Source organism: Anopheles nili, chromosome 3 (assembly GCF_943737925.1).
Source record: "Anopheles nili chromosome 3, idAnoNiliSN_F5_01, whole genome shotgun sequence".
In the NCBI taxonomy this organism is placed as follows: domain Eukaryota; kingdom Metazoa; phylum Arthropoda; class Insecta; order Diptera; family Culicidae; genus Anopheles; species Anopheles nili.
Genome location: NC_071292.1, coordinates 72,675,179 through 72,695,437, shown reverse-complemented (window position 1 = coordinate 72,695,437; position 20,259 = coordinate 72,675,179). Strand labels below are relative to the sequence as shown.

At 46.1% G+C, this 20,259-nt stretch overlaps 3 protein-coding genes across 3 annotated transcripts in view; all 3 read left to right on the top strand.

Moving 5' to 3' along the window:
• Window positions 1-1,801: 1,801 nt before the first annotated feature.
• LOC128725318 (zinc finger CCCH domain-containing protein 3) lies at window positions 1,802-4,102 on the top strand. The gene is made up of 3 exons (XM_053819051.1): window positions 1,802-2,502; window positions 2,580-3,363; window positions 3,448-4,102. Exons 1-3 carry the CDS (start codon window positions 1,802-1,804, stop codon window positions 3,997-3,999), a joined length of 2,037 nt encoding a protein of 678 aa, XP_053675026.1. The 3' UTR covers window positions 4,000-4,102.
• Window positions 4,103-4,543: 441 nt separating this feature from the next.
• On the top strand, window positions 4,544-6,342 carry LOC128723492 (LETM1 domain-containing protein 1). The gene is made up of 4 exons (XM_053817240.1): window positions 4,544-4,793; window positions 4,899-5,273; window positions 5,341-5,635; window positions 5,698-6,342. The coding sequence occupies exons 1-4, from the start codon at window positions 4,648-4,650 to the stop codon at window positions 6,019-6,021; spliced, it is 1,140 nt and encodes a 379-aa protein (XP_053673215.1). The 5' UTR covers window positions 4,544-4,647; the 3' UTR covers window positions 6,022-6,342.
• Window positions 6,343-12,390: 6,048 nt separating this feature from the next.
• LOC128726107 (uncharacterized) overlaps window positions 12,391-20,259 on the top strand; it is a 29,017-nt gene continuing 21,148 nt past the window's right edge. Inside the window, exon 1 of the mRNA XM_053819896.1 lies at window positions 12,391-12,582. Coding sequence (XP_053675871.1) covers window positions 12,391-12,582 — 192 coding nt within the window. The remainder of the gene's footprint in view (window positions 12,583-20,259) is intronic.

Genomic DNA, 20,259 nt, shown 5'->3' with positions numbered 1-20,259 from the left:
CGTTGTCCTTTCTTTCTTTCCGCTCTGCATCGCTTCAATGCGACGGCCAGTTTAATCCTTGTTTTGTAATTATAATTAGTGTGCATAACAATGCCGGTAAAATGGCAAGGGATGGATCGGACGAAGGCATGAAACGCTTCTCTTCCTGTTGGAAACCATTCTTAGAGGCTCGGCAAGCCGATTTCGGTTCCATCGAGTGGGAAGTGGGCAGGATGCGGCCCGGAACAGGAAGGCAGGTGAGCTAAACGACGGCACAAAGCGCACGCGGCGAAAGCGGAGATGGTGAAGGATAAGTCGTAAACCAGGGATAAAGGCAATAAGACATGTGTACATGCTGTCGTTTCGTCCGTGATGCTTGAAGCAGGAAGCAGCAGCGGTAAGGTCCGCGGTACCGGGCGTGCATGGGACCGGTTGGAATGTAAACAAAAACACATCCCTTTCGTTCGGAAATGTAGTTGCGTTTACGCAGTTGGCCGGTGTAGGTTTAAAATTAATTCCATTTGCTCATCCGTTCCAGAGGACAACCGCCCGTTCGCGCGTACTCCGGAAGGGACGCAACAAACATCGCACACACAACAATTAAAACGTCGCAAATCCCATACGCAAACCTGGCACGGTTTTCAACAACAATGATCGTTTCCTGCGCGCACGGTACGCTGCTTAAGTCGATCCTTGTTAGCGGAAAGGTAGCAGCTTCCTTCTTTCCTCCGCTCTTAAGGACATTCAGAAAAGTCTCACTATATAGGCCTTACACGCCAAAGAGACCTGTGGGATGCTGTGCGTTTTTCAACCTGTCTGGAATTGAATCCTGGCTGATACCTGTTGTTGTTCTTGCTTTGCTTTGCTTCCTAGTTTCCATCAGGCATCTTCTTGCCTATGTACCTCCGGACAGGCCAACCGGTACCGGACGCATCCATTGTGTCGTCCGCACTTTCGTACCGGGATATTTTATTTAGTTTGATGTGTACTGTGGGCATGAGAATCCCAAGGAATCCTGGCATCCTGTGGTGCTTATGAATGGCTAAGATATTGTAAAACTTTGCGCAGCGTTGAAAAGCGTCAAAACTGGGCATGAGTTTGTTTATATACTTTTTTACCAACTGCTGAGTTGCATTATGCTTTATTCTAGTTGAATGCTGATTTGATCCGGGAATTCATATCTCTACGACGGTATGGATTTGATTAAGGATGGAAGGGACGATTTATTTAAAAGGCCACCTTTTTTTAAATAATAACTTATTATAACTTATATGATACTAGTGAGACTTTATAAGACTGATTTAATTCAATGGTTTAGAAATAGTAATAAGTCGTAATTCAGTGGCCTGTGAGAAATGTGAAATTCATACGATCAATATTGATCATGGTTTTCTTAATAAAGAGGTATGTTATTTACTATCATAAGACATCAAGCGTACTAGAAGAGAATATAATCATGTTTGATTTTATAGAATGAAATTATACTTTCAAATAAAATAACGAAATAACGAAATGCCTTGAAGCTGCTATGCATCACTGTATAGCTTTCGGGAATGGCCGCTTCATAGCAATGTAGCGCTGATGTTCCATGTAATTTGACATTGGATGAAAAAGTGACAGAAACGTTTCTCATTACATCGTATTACGTAGTTGTTTTATTGTGTACAAAGATTGTTCGTCATTTCTCAATATTTTATTGTAGCAAATACATCATCTGTGATAGTTAATTAATCTAGTATTGATGGACGACATGGAGCATCGATGTACCAAAGTGTTTAAATCATTTTCGGAACCCTTACCCACAACAGCATTGCAAGCTGAAATGGATGCAAAGCCAAATACGGAGCAACCATCGAAAATATTTCTTAATCCAATGTTCGCCAAAGCTCACATTAATCCGAAGTTTCTCGCTACCAATGGAACGTTGCGTAGACCAGAAACGCAGTCCACGGAGGCGCCTGAAGTGCTCCTGCAGAGTAAAATTCACTTCAATCCAGCGTTCCTGGGCAAGCTGCAGATTCAACAGGTATCGAATGAACCACCTGCCAGTGCAGCAACACTTACATCGCGCTCTCAGCATGTGAATCCTTTAATATCCGTTGCAAAACCCTGCATCGTTGTCCAGAAACACACAATGCCTGTGATTGTAAATCCGATAATTAAAAATACAAGGAGAAAACTAGTTCGCGCCAATGCAACAAACAACACACAGGTTGCTGTGATGGTTAAAAAGGCGAAAAGTGCAAACGCAATTCCTGTTAGTACACCACTTGCTCCCTTAGTAAGAATCGGAAAGAACAAGCTCATACGGGGCTCTATGCCATCGCTTCTGGGATTGGAAAATGTGAAAACAAAAATTACTGGTAAACTTCCTGAGCGGAAAAGTCTTAGAATCGATCGAAGGATTCCCTCATCTAGCGTATTAGCTAGAAAGCCTACATTCGTGAAACGTTATGCTCTTTCGAGGATCAATGGTTTTAATCCGAAGAAGGTGATCATAACCGATCCAAAGTTGTTGAAATTGTATGTGCAGAGCAACGCATATTGTGCTTTTGTCGTATCGTTTTAACTTGAAATAATGTTATATTGTATTTTTGTAGAAAACGAAAACCAGCAACAAGGACAAACGAAAAGGCAGGAAATATAAAGAATCCCGTTGCGTACGCGTCAAAGAACAAACAACTTGTGCTCGTGAACATCAACGGAGTTTTGTATAGATCGTCAACGAATAAGTTGCAAAAATCCGTACCACAATCTGCCCGACAGACGGTTAATCCCTCTCCCACGAAGGTCGCTCGTAAAACCAAAGAACGCTTCTTGATTATCCGGGGAATGCGGTACGCTTTGGATCACTCTGGATTGAAATTGCGTACCGTTGGCGCAGGAACGGCAGCCACACTTTCGTCAGTGTCATCAAAGAATAGTTCGGAATCGAAATTGAATCGGATTGATATTGGCGGACTGACGTACAAAGCACGTAATGATGGAACCTTTATTCGCACTGATAATCACAGAACTCGGAACCATCTCAGTACGGCCAAACAGCGAAGCATACAGGTGCTCACGAGTAAGCTGAAAAAGTGCAACGAACCGTGTCATATCTACCGACGATTGGGAAAATGTCTGGCATACCAGCGCGGCAAGTGTCCGAAGCTGCACGACCCGAAGCATGTTAGCATTTGCCAGAAGTTTTTACGCGGAGAATGCATCCTCGACGGTTGCTTATTGTCACATGACGTGTCTCTTGAAAAAATGCCCGTTTGCAAGTTTTTCCTAGAGGGTAGATGCATGCATGACGTGTGTCCTTATCTGCACAAAAAGGTCAGCGAAAGCGTGCGTATATGTGATGCATTTGTAAATGGGTTCTGTCCCCTGGCCGATAAGGTAATAAGTGTTCAGTAACAATCGGGTTTTGTCTGGATTCATTCATCATCCTTATTGTTTGTACTTTGTTGTTTAATTTGCTAGTGCCCCAATCGACACGTTTTCCAATGTCCTGAGTACGAGCGGCAAGGCAAGTGCGACCGAGTGAAGTGTCCATATCCACACGGGAGCAAGGAAATCAAGAGGAAACAATCCATCGCACCGCCATCTAGCGGCACTTCATCTCAGAAGAAGCAGCTTAAGGATCCTTCTGCAAGCGTTGAGGCATCGACTTTACCGATTCGATATTACAGAGACGACGGACTATCGACTACAGACCGCGACCAAACGGGTGAGTTAAGTGCTAGTGAACGAAATCAGTTGACGCGTATGCTTGGTGAAGTGGACAAAATGAAACAACGTCAAAAAGACGGGGATGATCAGCGAGACAACAATAAAGACGATGTACCCATTAAGCCGATCAACGATGAGGATGCAGTTGTAAGTATAGATCAGAGGAGTGAGGATGATCGATCTGAAACTAGCGACGAGGCAACACCGGAAGAAGCTATGAATAGCGAGAATGAGGAAGATATGCGACCTCCGGTGATGCGTCGTAAAGCACTTGGTATTTTGCCAGCGTTTATACCAATTTAATTGCATTTTTAATCACGTCACGTTAATGGTAGAGATTGACTACAAATAAAAACTGTTGACGTGTGTTGATGATAAATAAAATATTAGAAAATAATTAGTAAATTTAGACATAATATGGAAACAATAAAGAAAAGTTATTTATGTAAGCGATGTGTTTAATTTCATTTTGTGTTTATTACCTAGAAAAATAGATGGGAATTCGTTGAATTCGTTGAGAAATTACTAAGTGTTGTTTTGAACATCTCGCAAGCACGCGCACGTGTGAGCACGTGTGAGGTCGGTCGATGCAAGAGTAGCTTGTAGAATTTAAAACATGTAAAATATATCAAATGCATTTCTTGAAACGTTAAATAGAGCAAACCAGTTGCTTGAACGAAATTTTTATGATAATTTCCAGATTTAATTTCAAAGGTCAAATAATATTCAAAATACCGCGCGGTTTGTCATGTTCACGCACGTGGAAACTGGCTTTAGCAAGGGCTTGACAGTTTGACGTTACTCCTCGATGTCAAATCGATATAAACATTGCCGGTTTCGGACGCAGAGCCCGTTCGCGTAGTGTTATCGTTCGCAATAGACAAAAATATGATGTAATATAGACAAAAACCAATTAGTTCAACGCACCTTTGTTCGTGCCACCTCGTAGCCATGTCGTTGGCATTGTTGAGAACACTGTCTCGGCAACAACAATACCTTTTGCAACAGCGGCAACCCGTTTCATTTATCAGTAACGGCGTGGTCGGATGTGCGATCAGATTTCAGAGCACCGGTGGAGAAAACTCGAAACGTGACAGGTATGCAGGAAGGTTCTTCCCCCTTTAAGTCGTTGCGTGCGTAGTCAATTTGGGAGAACTGTTAATTGGCTTTTAATTCTTGTCACTCGAATTGTATTTCCGCAGCAATGACAAACAATCCACCAAAGAGCGACTGGCGGTGAAGTATAGCCGAGAGAATGTGAAGCGGAACGTGCAGGGTTACGTTTTCTCACGGTTCTTTGACTATGTAAAGAACTATGACAAAGTACTCGAGAAGAAATTCCCTTCAGCAGTACATGTCTACCGGGTGTTCCTGGTAGGCGTGCGAGATTTCTTCAACGACATGAAGAAGCTAGTCAAAGTTACGAAAATTGTTTACTCGCACGATAACGATTTACGATGCCTGACGCGGAAGGAGATCGAACTGTACTACCAGATGCCACGGGATATGAAGAAAGTTGCGCCTGTGCTGCTCATCTCGGCGTTACCGTTCGCAAATTATGTGATATTCCCTCTAGCGTAAGTCACGTATCTGAGTCACGTGTTCCGATTCCAAGTAAATTCTCATGCCGTCTGTTCATTACAGTTATATGTACCCACGAACGCTGTTAACGTCACACTTCTGGTCGGCTCAGCAAAAGGTAGATTTTGCTGAAAAAAATCTACGCGAACGGCTGCTGTACAATAGGCGTGTGTTTCGTTGTATGCAGTCGAAACTCGACATTCTTAAAAAGGCAAAGGACCCGGCACATGAGAAGCTTAGTTACATTCTGGGTTTGCTAGGCAGTGGCCTTCATCCGACGTCGGAAGAATTGCTGGACGTAAAGGAAGTTTTTCAGCGACCACCATTCAATCTACAAAGTTTGAGCTCATCACATTTGGTATATTGTGGTTGCGCAATTGAGCCGAAAAGCTATTTTACACGTCTCCATCTTTGTTACAGAAATATCTTTGTCGATTACACGACATTCACGCCGGGCTGTTGCGACGGTTTCGTTTGAGTGAACGGACATATGTGCTACACCACATGGATATGGCTATTAAGCGGGAAGGCGGCGTACACAACATGCCGATCGAATCACTGAAACATGCATGCTTCCTCAGAGGTCTGAATGCGAACAATTTAAGCGCGGAAAGCATGATTGACTGGTTGCAGGAATGGGTGAAGGTATCGGTGGTTGTGAATGAGGATTCGATCAGTTTGCTGCTACACCTTCCGATTTTCCTAACCTACAATCACACCAACAACTGGATTTTGATACACTGACTTTAAAAAGACTGCAAGAAAGGAAAGTCAGCTGAGCGTTTTTAGCATCAGAGCATGGGCCAAAAGTAATATTTGTGCTAAACATCAAAACACGGCGTATTTTCTATTTCTGTTGGGGTACATGTGAAAGTTTTGTAAAAAAGGGAATAGAAACTTTTACCAATTGTCAGAACAGTCTGAAGCAGGTTTTCTAGGAAAATATCAGCATTCTCTAGAACGTTGATAACAAAAAATATCAATATTAGCTTTGTTTATAATTTGTTGTTGGGTTCATGACTTATGTGATTGTATAATATACTCACAAGCGTATTTCCTTATGTAAACATCAGTTTTTTGTTAAATAAAGCTGCTTTAACGATGAACCATTCGATTGTACCATGAGAAGAGAATAATTTGATTTTACCATTGAGAAGCGTTGAGAATATTGCGGACACAATGTTCCCTAATGCTGCCTTATAGTCGGGCGTAAACAGAGAGCAATGCAGTAAGAAGGCACGATATTGCTTACAGGAGAGCTAGAACAACGTGCATATCGGGGGAAAGCGTTCAAAATCGCTGCATTCCTAGACGTTGGATGCAATCGTTATAGGCATCTGTAGGGCTGACTAATTTGAAAAGATAAAACTCATTTTATTTAGTTGGTAAAGAAATTTCCAAGCTGCTCGGGTACTTTTGCGTGTTTTTGCGTGGCTTATCTTAACCGCCAGGCCCTACAGTACGGTTGCTGTCATTTCTCCGCATTGACCTATGTATGCTCTTTCTCTCGCGTGATTCGCAAGCTATCGTTCTCTTTTCCTTTTTCGCTGTCTCGTTTGCGCCACGGAACCGATGGCGTCCTTGCGGTGCGTCCCGAGTGGAAATTGTTGGTCTCTTCGTCGCATCGAGACCGCGATGATAACCCCACGGTCCGGGAGAGAAAGAGAATACATCGTATGGACGTGTCCTGCGAAACATCCCTGCCATCGGCGTCGGACAATACCATGCTGCACGTTGGAGCCCAACCTCACTCAAGTCGCAATCGAGTGCTCATACCGTACGGACACGTCGTGGTGAAAAGCGACGCGCGCGCGCCAAACTCGACACAGTCGGTTCGTTCGTGGCTGCAGCGGAAGCCAGCAGTGAAGGGATAGTACTAGTGAGTGTCAGTGTCAGTGTCAGGGATACGAGACCCACCGAGAAAGGGAATCGCTGCGATTGATTACCACCTTCTTCCACCTTGGCACTAACGGTAGTGAACGGATTTGTCTTCCTTTTTCGATCGGGACCATCGAAACCAGCCCCGGATTTTTCATGTCCGAGCTCGTTTCCAACGCACCTTGCCGCTCCGAAGACGCCCCAGCACAATTTATTTGTTATTTTTTCGCTTCTCCCCCGAGGCTTCAAAAATCAGAGTGAAACCGTACGCTGCAGGATCTCTTCGTTGCTTCGAGGTTGCTTCGCGTTTCCTTTCCCGAAGCGACGGTGTGCGCGCGATTTCTCTCCTTTATTAGCTCGCCTACTTGTTTTCATCATTCGTCTTACTCAACTCATCCTTCTCGCTTTCTCTCACGCTCTTTCGGTAGCTTTTCTTCTGCACTGTGTGTGTGTGAGATGTATTTTGCTCTTGTTTTCCCTACATCAATTCCCGATGGTTTTAGCTTTTGAAGGTAGGCTCGGCAGGGTTTGGAATATGTGAATACAGTATCCCATTGCTGCTGAGTCTATTGGGAAGATTTCTTTGTGTTGTTCCTCCACCCGCTCGTCAGTACCACCTGTTCACGATTATTTTAGCAATTCGATCCCTATGGTAGCGAAATCGGTAGCCGATCTTTATTGTACATGTCTCTTGTGGGTTGGTGCGATTGCTTGTGAGCTTATCATTGTGATTTTGTTTCCTTACACGCCACTGATAACATTATTTCACGCAATTCAACACCCTTTATGGTGCGACAAAGCGCCAGCCAGCACCCGTACATAGGAAGCTCGTAAACGGATGGTCATATCGAACGCGATATCCAACTCCTCCATCGTAACTCCCGTCGGCTGGTGCCAAACTGTTGATGAAATGTGTTGACGTGCACGCAAAATCGTTCCACCCGTAACCAACGACCTCGTGGTGGCCACTCCACCAGGCGTCTCCATCACTCGATGGAGGCGCATGGTGGTTCATGTTTACGAGCAAAATCGTGAACCTTTCCCCGTCCAAATAACTGGCGGCTGGTGTATTTGGTCACGCGATGTTCGATTTCAGTGTGGTAAAGGAGAGAAGGTGGCCTCAATTCCACCCCACTCTACAAGCAACCAGTGTCGGTGCCAATGGGGTCCGACGTAAAAATAGTTTCATTCACTCACACTCGCCCTCGCGGTCAGCGGACCCTGCCGTGGTGGTCGAACCGGACCACACTGATGCGAGGGAAAATAATAGAATTATTGTGCGGAAACTAATTTAAATTGACCGAGCATGGCAGCTTCCGGTTTCGGTCGGTGGTAGCAGGGGCTTGTGGAAGCGTGCAGAATATAATAGTTTTAAGAGCACGTGGCACGTCGAGTCCGGTTGCTTTTTTTGGAAGGCTAGGCGCCACACTGGAGGGAAACTTTTGCCACAGCTTGATGGAAGTTTAATTGAATAAAGAACCGTTCGGTTGCTTTTCCGCGCGCCACCGAGAGAAATGCGAATCGAGCAGCATCCGGTGGCCGTCAGTTTGGAATGCGGGTAGCTTTATTTCATGAGAGCCCGCCAGGACCTCATCCTCAGTCCAGTGAATGAGCTGGATAGCTCGAAAATGTTTTGAGTTCATTCCCTGCCACGGTGGCAGCTGTTTGAAGAGTTGGGTCGAAATTTTCAATAAATAAAGTACCCATCCTTGTGTGGGGTTCGTTCGACGGTGCCACCGTTCGAGGCCGACGGACGGTTTGTCTCACCTTGAAAGAATGCTCCCGGGTGTTCGGCCACATGCCGAGTGCAATTTCCACGTGCCTGAATACCGAGCCCACCCGCGGGCGAACGAGAAACGGTTCCATTTAGATTTTAATTAGACTTCGATCGATCGATCGTAGGCTCGCTCGCTGCTGGCCAATGGACGGTACAGTGCCAGCAAGCGTCTCGATAATGGAGCCGTTGGTTGTGCGAACAAATAAGCCTCCCATGTGGAACGGGCATGGGGTGATTTTCAATTCCCGCAGTTCAATGGTGTCGTTCCGGGTATGTTTATTTCCCCCATAACACCGACAGGATGGGAAGAGAGAGGTTGAGATAGGAAGGCTGCAAAAAGTTTTTCGAAATGAACCGAACGCAACGGGAGATTGTTCGCTTTTTTGTCGATTTTTTGCAAAACTCTACTACAACGAGCCTGTGGGTCTGAAAAACGTGTACGAGATGTAGAAAACCAGAAAGAAAGAGCGATATACTCTCTATGTGTGAGAGAGAGAGAGAGTGAAAAGTTGGGCGTGAGGTAAACAAGCAGGCGCAACAGCTTGTATTTGATTTCCTGCCCTGGTTCTAGGGTTTTAGCCCCGAGATCCAGAGGTCGGCCTATGTAAATAGCGCGCAGGGCCATCCGGGGAAAACCGAGCCAAGGCCGGGCGGTGTATTTATTTATTTTGTCGTCTACGGACAGGTAGCGTATACGGGCATATGCGTATCTATTCCCGGACCGGGTTCCTCCCCATACGACAGCCGAGAATGCATCCTGCACTATGGTGCAACGTGACGAACGGATGCCCTGCAGGGTACTTTTTTTCTCGCATGTGCATCCGGAATCATTTGCAAAGGATGCCCGTTCACGGTGCGACCCTCGAAGGGGACACAGCTACATGGCAATATTTCGCATAAAGTTTCGTGCATATAGAGAGCATTGAGATGAGCAATTAGTTTAATATATGCAACTTTCTCGGCAACGTGATGTTCACCAGAGTGGACCTCCTTTTGGTGGTGCATATATGCACTCGAGAATAACTTCATAATGTTTAGCAACCGTAAAAACTAAGTTGCACAAATTTCAGCATCCCTTTTTCATCACAAATTCAGCTTGCACCAGCAGCGATAGCAAATAAAAAAAGGTCATACGGCTCTACTCCGCTCTCTCCGCTTTGATTTCCTCACTGGAACAAATTTTCATCACAGTTTTTTGCATTAAAAAACCCCTTCATTAGCATAAGCTTTCACGGGCTGAGATTAATTGGAGCGCTCTGATTGCCGGACCGGTTTGACGGAAAGCGCAGCAGAAGAACTGCACCCAATGGTGCCGTGAACGAGGAGCGTTGGAACAGCGTTTTAATTAACAGGCGGAACCGCAGGCCAATCGGTCCGGTTGGCAGTTGGTAGCTGAGGTCGAATTTAATAAGCGAACATACGCAACGAGAGCAATCAGTTTTTCCGCGAACGGCTTATGAACATTTCTAATGATGAAAGGCGAATGTACTGGCGAGTGGGTAGTGACTTGCGACCGATGTTTCGCATCCGTGTGGTTTGGCAAATCTGCGACTCCGCGTTTCGTTTCATTATAAACGTACGAAAATTTCAAAGGTGCTATCTAACATCTGCGCTGCTCCATTTCCCTTAGTTCGCTCGAAGATACTTCTGGTTTCATGAATCCATTCGAATCGTTGCCGTTGATAAATATTTATGAAAGCAAATTTTCACTCCCCTCGGAAAAATCCATGACGCCTCCACGTATGTCCGCGCCTTCCAAGCGTCGAAAGGGGCGCGTTGGAGTAGTATGCTATATTTTTTTGTTGGTCATATAAAAATAAATCCATCGATTTCCGGCCCACCACCGACGAGGTGTGTGTTGAATAATACGAAAAAAAAGCATAAAATGAAAATGCCATTTCCGCAGTGAGGGCCAAAAATTGATGATGCTGCCAGCGGCGAAGCTATCTGTTTTATTGTACATCTGACGCTGGTGTCGAGATGCGGCACGGCCCGTAACCATTTGAATACGATAATGAACCGACGGCCAGCTTTTTTTTGGGAAAATAAATAAAAAGAAAACGGCAATATTTTTTTGCTTCAAAATATCCAAAGGAGTAGAACGCCAGCCGCAGGCGAAAGGAGCGCTTCAGCGATAATTTGTTTTACTGGGTGCGAGTAGAAACTTAACGGAAGGTCATGAAGTTTATGGGAACATTTTTCATCTTTCCCCAAAAGTCCTCCGCTGGCCTCAGCCTATTGCTTCCAGCTGATTGCTTTTTCCGCGCATAGCTCTCCGTTAAAATTGCAACGTTTGGTTGGATGAGTTTCGATCTTTTAACCTTCGTCGGGAAGAAGTGAAGCTGAAACTGGGCAAAATAAAACAAGCACACATACCGTCCCCCAAAATACAACACTGAAGTCGTTTCCTCTCCTTTTACAGCCTCCCTTAGGCTAGCAGTGGTGGAAAAACAGAGGAAAGCCAAGTCGAGCGCGTTGGTGTACGTCCATGTACACGTACATGTATAGCCGGTGCGCAGGATAAATATAGTCAACTCCTCTCGCATCCATTCCGTGTGCCGTGTGCTGTCGCCGTGTCCGGATCGCGGAGAATTGGCAACTTTTCCGCCCGTTTCGGTCGAACGCGGGCCGCAACAAACGGCAGCCACAGCCGTCAAGCGTCGCGGAAAAAAAGGGAAAATCGAATTTTGCCCCTTACGCCGTAAAAAAAATAAGGGAGCAAAAAAAAGGTGGCCTGATCGAAGCGGGAGAAGACGAAAAGAAAAAGCAACACCACGATGGAAAACCCCTCTGCAGCTCAGTGTTCGGATTGCGTCGGTGCGCTTGGACGGAGGCGCTCGAAATGAATCGGAAATCGCAAAAAATCCCCTCCCATCCCACCTCTCCGTTCCACACCCCTTCAGTAGCATCCTGGTAGCTGCACCCTCTGGGCCAAGGTGCCTCGTCTCCCCGGTGCTTTGGAATGGTAAGACGTAAATAGAACGTGAACGCGAGAAAGACGCGACCCGTTGACGGTGGACATCGTAGTGAACGTTCCGTAGCCGGCTGGCCAGCAGCCAGTAGAGCCAGAGAAGTCGTCGAACAGGAGTGCGAAGGAAAGCGTACGACGGTAATATAGATGAGCGAAATCAACCCCCAATCGGCGATCGTCGGGTGGGCAATCGCGCGATGAGATCCAGGCCGTGGTTGAGCGTTAGGTCCTAGTTGTGTAAAGCTGTTTCGATGTTGGAAATGGAGATTTGCGGGTGTGCGGTATGAGTGTAGTCGTTCGTTGCCGGCGTGTAGAACAAGTGACATTGCCCTTGGGTGGTGGATCAATCGGAAAACTGATCGGGAGAGTGGTGTGAAGGTGTTGCGAGGTGTTTTTCCACTGGCCGGGTTGAAACGAAAGACGGTGAAACCTTTTGAGGGTGTGATATTGTGCGTGTTTGACTGTCGTTTCTCTGACGGGCTCAACGATGGCCGTGAACGTACTGGACGAGGATCACTTTGCGATCAGCGCGATCGTGACGGTAGTGATGCAGATCATCTTCTTCCTGATCGCCGCCATCTTTCAGCTCGATAAGCTGACCGATTTCGCCGGGGGCGTCAACTTTATCATCATTGCCTTACTGACGTTCTTTCTTGGGCAGATCGATCGGGCTTTGAAGGTGAGTTAGGTGGATCATACATTTCATGCATTTAAATTCGAATATTTCGAACAGAAAACCCGAATGTATGCAATTTGTAAGAAATATTATAATAGCGTCAAATACAAATACTTATCTAAAGATAAATCTTTTGATCGGCATAAACCTTCGTAATTTCCTTAAATCAACAAAAACATCCTAGTCTTTTTGAGAGCATAACCGTTTCGAAAGTAATGAGTAAACTCGAGATGATGTTGCTGAAAATTCACTTCTTTCACAATTTCAATATTCAGCATTACTGCTTTGAACATTTTGAATACCCGAATCATGATATAGTTCGTTAGGGAAACTGTGCGAATGAATGTAAATAAACCTCTATACACCCGATCGATAGCCGATACGTGAAGTCAGGAATCTGTTCGTTGTCGGAACTGGTATGAATATACTGGAAGCCAAACGCATCATCCCGAGTCTCGGTGTTGTATGAATACACGGAAGCCAAATTGGGAAACTTTCGCTTACATTTACTCCACACCAAACCACCACTTACCAATCACCGGGTCTGTAAGCGAGGTGAAAAGAGCTCATCTTTACGTACCATCGACATGCGATAAATAGATTTTATTCACCCTGGTCGAGTGGAAAATTCCAGCTACCGGAACGCCCTCCTCAAACCAAATGGTGCCAAAATAACCGGATCCCATATGGTGCCAAAAACCAACCCATCGTACAACCAGCCACCTAGCACGAGGGCCAAGTGCATCGATGCATTTTGCTCGCCTCGAATTACTCGGTTGTTCACGGGGTTTCTTCACGATTTTTTGCTAAAATTCAATCTATCCAAAGCTCAGCAGCATTCAGGCTGGTACCTCGCTTCCGAAAATCGATGTTCAGCGAAATAGATTTTTTTTATTCCGCTTTCTTTTGCTTTCTCTTCTTCCTCATATCGAATGCGGGATCAAACATGCCACACATCGGTGGTATTCCGCCAATTTAACGTCAACTGCATGCTAGCTTTGGTAAACGCGGTACCATCATTTCGCTGCGAGGGTTGCGATGCCAAAGTTGCTCCATGATTGGTTTAGCGCCTTCACGGAGAACGAGGATGATGGGAAATTGTAATATTACATTCGATTTGGCATAAGCACGCACAATATATCACCCCACTCAGAAGTCGGTGGGTTTTTGATTACTTTTCATGATTGCTTTTGGAACCGCAAACACAATCTAAGAGGGACATGTGGTGAATGCCCAGCACTGCGTTTAAAACCATGGAGAGTCTTTTTCGATTTAGGAAATCTTATTCCATTTTAAATTTATAGAGGACCAGGCACAGCTTCACAAATCCAATTGTAATATTCCTCTTTTCTATAATTTGCTGTACACCGCGCATTCCTTCGTTTGCAGGGCAATCTCGTATGGAAATAAATTATCAAAGCGAGAGTACTTGATGCGACAACTGTCGCCTTCGAAGCGGTTCGCGTTTTTCTTCCCCAACATTTTTGCTATCTCTTCCTGCGTTGTTGATTTTTCCTCCGGCTCAGTTTACTTGCGGTGCAAGCTCTTGTTTGAAGTTCGCGCGCTACCAAAACTCACACCGTAGGACAAAAGGGCGCCAGAACCATTCTCATTTCGCCTGCAGGACGAAAAAGAACCGTGGGACTGCGGGACAACGGGGAATGATAAAAAAGAAGTAATCGCTTTTGCCACCCCGCAAGGGTAATGAATTTTCTCACCGGTCGCGATGCCCGTGAGTGGTTGCGAAATAAATAATGCAAAAAGGAAGGCAAAAACCGGGGTAAGAAGTGATGCCTGCCTTCACACAAACACACATACAGATCCAAGGCCGTACACAAGCGAGCTAGGTGAGGTGTGGTTAAATTTGAGGAAAGCTTTCCATGGACATCCCATCAAGAAGCGAAAAAGAGATGTGAAACAACGCTAAAAGTGCCCACAAAATGGAAGCGAGATTGGGCCAAAAAAGCAAGATACATTGAGCTGAAGCTATATTCTTTGTCTAGTGTTGTTTCGTCCGTCACTGTAACAGCATTGTTTATCGGTACCTTGTGCATCGCTGGGCTACCACGCCTGCTGCTCTTTTACGATGGTTTCGGATCACTTCCGAGCGGGATGTTAGGATAGCTAGATCCGTTGTCTGTAGTCACTGTGCTGTCCGGCTGACATTTGACACGACGGACTCGGTTAGTTACAGGCAAGCAGAAGAACGGATTCTGCGAATGGTCATTCTTTCCTTCGAGTTAGAAACGAGTGGAGGAAAAAAAAACGAGCCAAACAACCGCGAAGGACGCTCGTTCGCTCGCGTGAATCCAATTTGCTTGTCACGGTGTCCTTCCCGCGCGTGGCATCGCTTGTCCTTGCATCGGGCGAGCCCGGACAGATTCGGTTTCGGTCACTGGATGATAAGAAACGGGGCGATTTTAGGGGTTGTTTGAACACCGCACTGTACGTACCACGGTGGGTCTTGCTTTTTTCCGTTTGACCTCACCACATCACAGCGTCGGCGTCGTGCGCGTGTCGCATTAGTACGTCCTTTTATTTTTTACTCTCCTTCGACAGAGAGACAGCAGGACGGCGTGGGGGGCCAGCTCATCCTTAAAAAATAAAAAACAGAACGCGAAACACCACTGATAAGTGGAGGAAGCCGCAGCGCGAAACGTTGCTTGGTTTTTTTAGCCCCGGAATCACCGACCAAATAAAGGCGGCTGAATAATTCATGAGAACCCAGCTCGGGCTAGGAGTTGGTGAGTTGCTTAGCTGCGCCCTACGCTACCAATACGCATGGTGCAAAAGTTTGGAGAAAACTACTACACCCTGCTCGTATCGGCCCCTGGGAAAACTGTTTATCCGCCACGCGTTGGCTTCGGGTTGTGTTTTGTGTTCCTGTTTTGGTGCTCGCCCGTCCGAAACCAAATACGAGGCACAAAAAAAGGGCCATCGCGCAAAAGCCTCCCCGGTGCTCGATCTAGGTCAGGCGGCGTAGGGTGGGCTCGTTTTTATTGTTCCCGGTTTTCCTTCGAACGGACGCGGAATCACTTCCGGCACATTTGTGATGTCTTTTCGGCGTCTAATAGGCGGGAAAATCGGGGTCGCGAAGGCGTGCGAAAGTTTTGGCGTGGACGAAGGCAGGAGAACGGCGAAAAGGAAATTTTATTCAATTGAGGATTACACTGGGCTCTGGATACTCTCTCACAGGCTCCCAAATAGTGGATTAAAAGGCTACTGAGTTTCACTAACGACATAAAGTATGATACTTTAATCGTAACGCATAGTTTCGTGTTTGAATTTGCCGCAATGATACCGTTCTTATGTGGTAGAAGCAAGTATGGCGCTACGTTGAACGCAGTATTTGGAATGTTGTTTTCAAAAAAAAAATATCGCTTTATAATAGTTGTTAGCTCTTGGACCAAATCTAATAATATAGCAAAAGGAAAATTACTGATCGTTTTCCATGCGAAACATAAAAGTTTAAAACACTTCTAATTTTAAATGCATCAGTTGTAAAAACTTTTCTTTTTTGGTCACCATCACAAACTTTTAATTTATTTTCTCAAATAGCTAAGGATGTTATTTGATACTTATTCCTTATTGTGAAAGTAACGGGAGCAATTTCTGTGCTTGACACACATGAAGTTCAAGAAAATGGTTTCCATGCCACATTATGAGCTTTTGAATATGCTTTTCCATAAACATTTGCATACTTCATAGATCGCAGTTTCAAAACTACACTGAAAAGAGCCTTTATACTGGGTGCTAGCACTATTTGGCTCGCAATGGTCTTTTTGCAATGGCTTCCTCGCCATGATATGTGATTTTCCGGCCGTTTTTCCACCCACTTCTCCACGGATAATTTCATCCTTCGCTCGTTTCGCATATTTTCGTGCAATCGCTAGCCACTCGGAGCCGTTGCTCACGAAAGTGCCCTTGGAAAGCTCCCTACCATTGCTCCTCTATCGCCATCGCACATTCTGGTAACAGTTCACAGTGCAACATCATTTAATGCCTTTTCGCTTCGGTCAAAGAGAGCAGGACGTGAGGAGTTTTAGCTCGAGTGGCCCTAGCGAACGAGGGGCGAAATTGTGCATCACCCCGTACCTGGTGCTCGCGGGAAGGTGGGAGAATTAAATGAAATTTGTGTGCTTTTGCACCTCGCTAGGATGGACTCGAAAACTTGCTCTAACCGAACCACCTGGCGGATGTACACCAGCTCGCCACAACAAGCGCGGCTCGCTCGAAAGTGAAGGTGTGTGGCTTTAAAATCTCTCCAGCTCGAACCATTCGCACCCTTCGGACATACCACCCATTGCCAATTCACCAGTGCCATGTGCCTGCTCGCCCACCGAGCCACAGAATCATCTGCAATGCAGTCAAAACACCATCTGGGAGGAAGAATCGGGAACAAACCCCCGAAGGATCGGGTTATTCGCCGCACAACGTATGCTTGGGAGGTAATCCTTTTTTTTGCTAAATGGGAATTGGAATCGATAAAGTTCGAGCCAACCAAACCGTTTGCACTGCCGAAGCAAGCAAAGCACCCCGAAACATGCGGTGTCTTGAAATTAATTTCTCCTGATTCGAATTCGTTGTACGGTCACGTCACTCGGAGTCTGTACCGCATCCATCCATTAGAAGGTACAAGGTTGTTACGAAATTAAAATGCTCTTGTTCCTGGTCGAAACATTTCACCGGCGGAGCGAAGCGTTCGAATTAATCTTACGTTGAGCGTTGAGCGTTTGCTGGGGAATTTCGCTTTAATTGCTCTTGGAATTCTATCCGAAGAGCCCTCCAGCCGGTGTCCTTCACGGAATGGAAGGCTCTTTTTTGTCCATTCCACACGAAGCACATTCCCGACAATTTGTGGGCGCACAAAGCGGACCGAAACTTTTGCTCCCTTTCCAAGGGCGGCAGCCTGCAGGGGAACTTTCGGAAACTCATTTGCACGGATGCTTTCCCAACAATCTCAGCCACACCGTCCGAGAGGGCTCGCGTTGGAAAATGAGCCCACGGTTCGAAAGCCCATCAATTGTCATCGCGGAAGTTATGGCCGCGAGAACGAGCTAACGGTGGACGTGGGTGCGTTAGAATGACTCGAAATAAATGAGTTGTCAACGTGCGTTCGAATGGGTCTTTGAAACCTCTAGCCCGAAGCCCATCTCTCGCGGCAGTTCTGTGACCGGAATCCGATCGGCATTCCAGTTTTCGGAATGTCATTAAAGATGGCGAAACGCTTTCGTCACGTCGTCACGCCGATACGTGTCGTTGGGAAATTGGGAAAATGGGTATCGGGTAAAGTTATGGTACGTAACCGAGCCAGGGAGGTGTTGTTTTTTTTTGTTCAACAAAACGAGCACGTAGAAAACGCACCCACCTCATCGACGAAGGTTAACACGTTTTCCGGTCGCTTTCCTTTGCGTGTTCGCCCGCAGTTACGATGGGTTGGAAAATTGGGTTTAACGCGTAGCGGTAACATGTCAACCTGTGATGGGCCGAGTGGTTCAGCTCCAACCCGACGTTGGGACTTTAAATAATTTTATTGTTTTAAAAATAACACGTGCAATAATCGTGCGCAAATTGTTGGCGCAACTTTCGCCGTTGGAAAAGAAGTTTTTCCTCCACACCACGCGAGGGAAAATATTACAAATTCATTTCTTACGGCCCAGCTGGAGGTAGGCCGGATGTATAAATATAACTTCAAACGCCCCGCGAGACATTAAGCGGGAGGATAAAACCCGCTTCAATGGGGCGAATATTCAAAAGCACCCCTCGAACGGCAGACTCTAAAATCTCCCAGAGCGAACTCTTGAAAGTCGCTATGTCGGTGTGACCTGTGTGGTTGACTTTCTAATGTTTTTCTTCTTTTGATTATTTCTCTTTGCGCCAGTCACGGAAAAGGCATAAAACATGCTTACCAAATGTTTCCTTTCCACCAAATTGAGACATCGTTCGCGTTTTTAGCCTCCGGTTGGAGGATCTTTCAAGGACTCTTGAAATTGACACCGGTCGGGGAGGAAAATATGTGTGCTTTTCGTTATTACGCGCTGGAGCTACAGTTACAGGGGAGAGATCCTCAGAAAGCATCGTTTCCAAAACTCCAGGTGCGCACAAACCCGCGGAGATGGCGCGCTCCTTTTTGCCCGGTGAATTCTCAGCACTTCCGATATTGATATGTCGGTCACGTGCGCATGCAACACGGAAGGTGAAGCCGCGTGGTGCCAGGACGATCAATGGACTGGCAGCAGACACCACTAAAAGCGAAAAGCGAAACAAACGGGAAGCAAACCAGCGGGAGATGGCGCTGATGTCTTTTATGCTCCGTTTGACATTCGGAACCGGTTTCAGGAGCATGGGACGTGGACGCAACCGTCGCTAGAAGGTGCGCTATATTAGTAGTAGTTTGTGGTTGGGCCAGTGCAAGTGAGGCCGCTATAAATATTGCAGCATTCGATAGATTGATTTCGTGTCCCTGCGCGTTCGCTTCCGGCGGTGATGACGTTGGGAAATTGGAACCAGTAACATCAGAGCGCGGCGGGCACGTGAAGGGATGGAATAGACAACAAGGACTCGGGAAAGGCACGGATGGATGGACGGTTCCAACTCGTTTCAATTACCGTAATGGATCGTTTATTGAGAGACTGACCGTCTTTTATTGCGATGTTTAAGACGAAATGAAAGCAATTGGATGCGAACTATTGAGTAATGTTCCGAGATCAAATTCATATTCATGTTATTACTGAAATTGCGTCTTGAGAAATCCCTTAATGGCGTCGCACACGTTGACTTAAATTATCATTCTCGTGCAATCTCCCAAATCTCATCAACATTAGTCCTGCTTTACCAGCTAGGAGGGGATGTTTCATGCTCATATAGCTCAGAAATGTCAGAGCTTTCCTCTAAGAGCAAACTACCAGGCACGAAAACAAGCTCAGTTTCGTTGAGACAGCAATATCTGCGATGTCCCTTTGAAATGATGGAACTGCTCGTAAGGAAGAAAATTACCGGACATTATCCGACGGGCCACCTAAAGCGTGCGTATAATTTAAAAAAAAAATATGGCACAATTTATCGAGCCCTTGGAATGTAATTGTCGTCACACAAGCAAGAGAGTCGTCGGCCAGCTCCGTTAGTGCTCATTTAACAGCGCCATAAAATGGTATTAGCCCGTGTAAAGCAACGCGTCCGGCAAGTTTTCCACGGCCCAGCCCTCCCGTGGGAGACATCCTATGGCTAGGATTGTCGTTGCCGCATAAATTGCAGCGCACATCCTGTAAATAAACTACGTACAAATAGTGCAGGCGAGAGGTTACGACTTACCAGACGCTAGACACCCGTGTCCTGCGTCCCTGCAAAAGGTCAACCAGCTAAAAGCCTTCCGCTTCTAGCTCGGATCGGTTATGAAAGCCCACTCTTCGCGACCCAGCCCTAGCCACGGGTCCACTTTAACGTTGACCCCATTCCACCACCGAGCTCGCTCACTTCCGCTTTTGTCTCTACCCGAGAACCTGGCTCGACAGAGTGTCCTAAATGTGTGTATGTGTGTGTGTGATTTTTCCTCTACTTATTTGCTGCTCCTTACGCCAGCTTCTTTTGTTTCGTGGAAGTAGGCGGTGAACATGCACCGGCTTATTGCGATGTCAACGAGGCCAACGCTTCACCAACGAGGGATCGCTCGGGCCACCATTA